At 33.3% G+C, this 5,253-nt stretch overlaps 1 protein-coding gene across 2 annotated transcripts; it reads left to right on the forward strand.

The window, feature by feature from the left end:
• Positions 1-1,285: 1,285 nt before the first annotated feature.
• Positions 1,286-3,218, forward strand: LOC132300683 (NAC domain-containing protein JA2-like). 2 transcript variants are annotated; one of them, XM_059797876.1, is made up of 4 exons: positions 1,286-1,443; positions 1,726-1,959; positions 2,368-2,633; positions 2,741-3,218. In XM_059797876.1, the coding sequence occupies exons 2-4, from the start codon at positions 1,800-1,802 to the stop codon at positions 2,903-2,905; spliced, it is 591 nt and encodes a 196-aa protein (XP_059653859.1). In that variant the 5' UTR covers positions 1,286-1,443; positions 1,726-1,799; the 3' UTR covers positions 2,906-3,218. The 2 variants fall into 2 exon arrangements, with proteins under 2 accessions (XP_059653859.1, XP_059653860.1); XM_059797877.1 differs by having other exon boundaries at positions 1,752-1,959.
• Positions 3,219-5,253: the final 2,035 nt, after the last annotated feature.

Genomic DNA, 5,253 nt, shown 5'->3' on the forward strand with positions numbered 1-5,253 from the left:
CTATGTCGTTTTAGGCAGGCAGAAACCGTTAGTAATTTTTTTTTTTTTTTGTTTTGTTTTGTGTATAATTGGTTTTAGTGAACTTATTAAATGGACTATTAAATATTCAGCATCCAAATTCTCTTCTAAGTCTACTGCCCAAGGTAAATTTTTGAGTTTTAAAAGCCATATACTTTGTATATGGGTAATTGGTATGGGTAATATATTACATTATGCTTAAAGAATTATATTGCGTATTACATAATTTCAATTCTATACTAAAAAATATATAAAAGTGTCATACTTTGACTCTCTGTATTTACTAATCTAACTTTTAACCCTTCTTATCTTGTAAAAAAAAAAAACTATACACAAAAGTATTCTTATATTATAATTTTTTAATAATATCTTTTTAATTTTTTATAATATAATATAATTCAATAAATATATAAAAATAATTCTCTAATGAATAGACTTTTATATAACCTACTAATAAAATCCTAAACTAAATTTTATACCCAAAATTATTCATATATTTAATTTTATATAATATTATTTATTCTAATAAATATATAAAACAAATTTTATATAAATACTTTTGTTCATGCATATGCATCACAGGTGTGTATTATTAGTATATTCAAATGGTGCCAATTCAGGGTGCACATTGTGTTAAGGCCGTCTTAATGCGATAAATTATTAGATGGTTCAAGTCCATTTGATACGTGGTTGATCTTTGTGATACTCGTGGACACTATAATGGGATAGATTTGTAAATACATTTTTTTAAATAGGAGTTCTAATACAATTCTAAAACACATTGTCGATGACTATAAGGTTAATTGAAAAAAAAAAACTAATAAGCAAGTTTTTATAACTTGCCGGATCCAAGTGTTAGCTTCAATTTTGTGATTAAATTCATGATAATTTGAAGAAAATAAGAAAGAAAATACATTTTTTAATATACAATAATATATTACACAATTATTTTATAGATGAATTTGAATTTACGAGGTTTAAATAGGATAAAACTTAAGATAGTATTGGTATTGTTTAATCAAGTTATAAACTTTTAATTATTTTTTAATTTTGACAAAAAAAAACTCATTCACACACTAATAAGTATAGTCTCTCGTTATAAGTTATTAAACATGGCACATGCTTAGTTGAGGCCCAAACCCAAGTGTTCACATGTCAAACCGGACCGCTTGATTAAACCGGTAAAATAATTGGCGGTCCAATCAAACCGGACCGCTTGATTAATATTTTATTTATTTATTAGTACATGTTTTGTTTGGGAGGAATAAGATTTAGGGCAAATCAATTCCTCTTCGTTTCCGCTTTGTTTTGCACACAGCTTGACGGCGATCAGCAAACCACAAATAGGCCACCAACGCAATCTGGTATCAATTCCTCTTCGTTTCCGGCGATCAGCAACCACTAATAGGCCACCAACGCAATCTGGTATCAATTCTCTCTCTCTCTCTCTCTAGTTTCCAATTTGTCAAACCTTTAGATCTAGGGTTCGTAAGTAGTTCCTCAGTTTTATTTCTGTGATTTATCCTTGTGGCTTGACAGTTCTTTGGTCATAGATACAAATATTGTATCGTATTATATTACATACATTACGTTCATGCATATTATATTGGACTAATATTAGTATATTGCAAGAGAGTTAATAGTTTGTTGTTATAAAGTTAACTCTGCTGTGTCACATGTTAATCCTTTATTCACCTATATTTATAGGTTTATTTTATTGCTGAAAAAACAAGGAGAAGACCTGATTTAATACCATTGTTAGAGGAGAGAAATTTGATCAGATGCCTATCTCTTCAACTTCACTGCCCTTAGGGTTTCGATTCAAACCCACGAACGAAGAACTTATTGATTACTTGTGGAGTTTCGTTCATGGATTCCAACAGCCGTCCAATGCTGTAGTAGAGAAGAAAGTTCAAGAACTTGAACCATGCTTTCTTATTGGTACGTAATATCTTTTCTTGATACATATGCATAAATGCATAATTACACACACACATATATAGTACATACATGCATAATTACACACGCACACACATATATATATATATAGTACGTTATCATACAATTTTCTTGATGTTCTTTAATTTATTGAATTTAGATATAAGATACATATGCCTTGTTCGCATTCTTTCGTTTCTTAATGATTTCTTAATAATTTACCTAGGGCAGTGATAAATTATTTCCCCGTTCTATATACAATTGCCTAAGTAATTGACCTAGGGCAGTGGACTAGAAGAGAATTTTTTTTTTTTTTTCTTAATCTATTTAGTGTGATTTAATATCATTTTGTTTTGAATATTTAATGTCAATATGGTTTACAACTAACTAATGTGTCTTTGGATGTAGCAGATGATACCAAGTGTTCAGAGTATTCGGAAGGATATTATTATGTTAAAAGAGAGAAGAAATCTGCAAAAGAAAATGGGAAGAGGCCGTCAAGGAAGCTTAGAGGAGGATGGTGGAAGGCCACCCAAGGGGACAAGCTAATTCCAGGGAAACGCAAGGGTTATATGAAGAGTCTTAAATTTCACAGCTACAAAGATAGTAATCCAATTTGTAATAAATGCTCGAAGAGTGATTGGATTATGCATGAATTTAGACTTGACTCTGATAAAGTAAGACATACTTTATTTTTTTCTGAAATTTTCAATTTGCTTACTATTTTTAGTGTGATCTTCATCATCTTGTCATCTAACTGTTTTGTTTTTGTGTTATGATGCAGTTTCAAGAGTGGGTTCTTTGTCGGATCAAGAGAAAACAGAACAAAGGAGCAAAGATGGAGATTCTTACAAGCAATACTCAACATTCGTGCACAAATTCTATGGGTCTGTCACATGCACTGCCCGAGCAAGAACTGCCGTGTGTTCTAGATCAAATCTCAAGCTGAGTCAAGTTACAAGCAGCAGGTACAACTGAAGATGCAAGAGCGTCAAGATCTGTTCTAAATTCTGTATAGTCTAAGATGACATTTTTGTTTTATGGAAAATTTCATGCCATTATTTTCCAAACAATGCGTTAGGTTTCTCGAAGTCGCAAATCATTAGCTGAATTTAATGTGCCTAATTGTTGCATTGTTCATTTTACTTTGACAATATTGAAGAGTACAGAATGAATTTCATCACAACAATTTGTTGAATTTCAAGTTCAGTTGTATGAGATTGTTTTGCAATTTGAATGATTAATGGAAGAAATTTTCCTCATTTCACTGCTTGGAATATAGTTTTTGTTTAGTAAAGTGGTAGCGTGTAACTAGCTTCTCCCAAGTAGTCCATATCTTGTAAGCCCTCAACCCCTCTGCTTGATTTAACTGCCATCGTCATAGCTTTCAAGATTTAGATAAGGTTTTCTTTCTTGCTTGTTTGGCCGTAATTCTCTTCTTTTTAACTGTAGAATGAGATGTTTATGATATTATCCTCAAGAAATGGCACAAAAGGTTGACATCTGGGCAAGCTCATATTTATAAATTTATATATATATATATATATATATTGTCATAGACACGTATCCATATAGAGATACATAGAGAGAGATGGAGAAGTCTATGGGCACGCTGTAAAGGCAGAATATTCCTTTCATAGAACCACCGTCCGTGGCCATGGATTGGCTCCTGGATTGTTCAATGGAATGCTTTCCATTTCAACTTCATTGATCCAGGTTCTTCATCATTCACCTGCACCTTTTGATCTAGGGTTCGTAAGTAGTTCCTCAGTTTTATTTCTGTGATTTATCCTTGTTGCTTCACAGTTCTTTGGTTTAAGTCTATCCCCCCCTTCCTTTCAAGTTCCTCGGTCAACTCCACTCTTTTGGCCAACTCAATCCCTAATAATGATTTGACCTATAAGTAGTTGCGCCTCATTGTACATAATATTACGAGGGCAAGCGTCAAGGTTCGAAGCCATTCAGCCAACGGTCTTCGCTAGCTAGGGGGTGGTTTCCTTATTAGCGGCATCCTATAATCTTAATATCTGCCTCTCGTGGCACTTTTAGGACTCTAAAAACGAGACCTTTTTGGAAAGGGATTACAATTAATGTCTCCCCCAGAGTATGAGTTCTATCTCATTGACCTCAAATCCTGTCTATCATGTTCAGACAAAACCTCTCGAAGTAGATCCCTTTGAAAATGAATATTTGAATTCTCTTATTCTTATGGTCTACTAATGAATGTTTATCCACATTTCTTATCAATATGGGAAGCTTTTATGCAATAAATTCCCTTTTTTGTGGAGTCTATGGTATTTGGGTTGTGTTTAGCATATGACCGGATAGCTATTCTCGTAAAAAAAGTATCTACATGTACCCCCACCTATAAAAGAAATATAATAAGAGTAGAAAGTAGGTTTCCCGCAGGAAGAACGCGTACCTTGCCAGTGGGTTCTTTTTTCTACTCACGTATGTGTTCAAATCAATCAAGGAAAGAGCAAGATAAAAAGGTGCAAATCACAAGCATAAATGAGCGAGATGAAGAAGCAGCACCAAATCAGTCAAAGTCTTCCCAAATGGTAGAATTTTGATAGGGTGTGGGATTATCAGCCCCTTGGGGTTTCACCGCTCTGCTCTGGGTCTATGTTCATACTCGCATGGACTTGAAGTTGACTTTCTAGCCCCTTGAAATCCCAAATGTTACCAGGACCAAATGTTGAACTATTTAGGGACTGATCTTGTTGCTCCCCTAATCCAAGTGAGCCTCTCAGTCACGGGGTGTCGATTCTGTACCCCTGTGTGTGTTTGGTGTAGATGGAGATCTGACCGCACAAAGACTTCAATCTAGGTCTATCTCGCTTCCCCTTTAAGAGTGTTGTGCACCTTTTCATCTTCAGCCACTGCAGTCTTCCAATCTCTTTCACATCTAGGGCAGCAACCTATTTTGTAATCTTTTACACCTTTTCAATACTTCTGTTGAAGTTCCTATTTTGTAATATTTTTATAAATTGTATTATTTCATAGCAGAGTATATTAAAAACTCTGAATTATAATTATAATGATTATTCATCATTGTATTTGTTTGAGATTCCTTTACAGTCATTGTGTTTATTTGAGATTCCTTTACGGTCGCTGTCCAAGTTTTTTATTTTTTATTTTTTATTTTTTATTTTTTATTTTTTTTTTGTGTTTATGAACTTTTTGATCCCTTGGAACTGAAAAAATGGCAACTTCAGGTAATTATTTATCTTATGCCAATTAGTGCCACCCTGTTGGTCTATTATGTGACAACTCTACTGATAAAATTGTTATAGA

This window comes from Cornus florida, unplaced genomic scaffold (genome assembly GCF_030987335.1).
Source record: "Cornus florida cultivar Cherokee Brave unplaced genomic scaffold, ASM3098733v1 CherokeeBrave_3.0.0_Hap2_Chr03, whole genome shotgun sequence".
NCBI classification, from domain to species: domain Eukaryota; kingdom Viridiplantae; phylum Streptophyta; class Magnoliopsida; order Cornales; family Cornaceae; genus Cornus; species Cornus florida.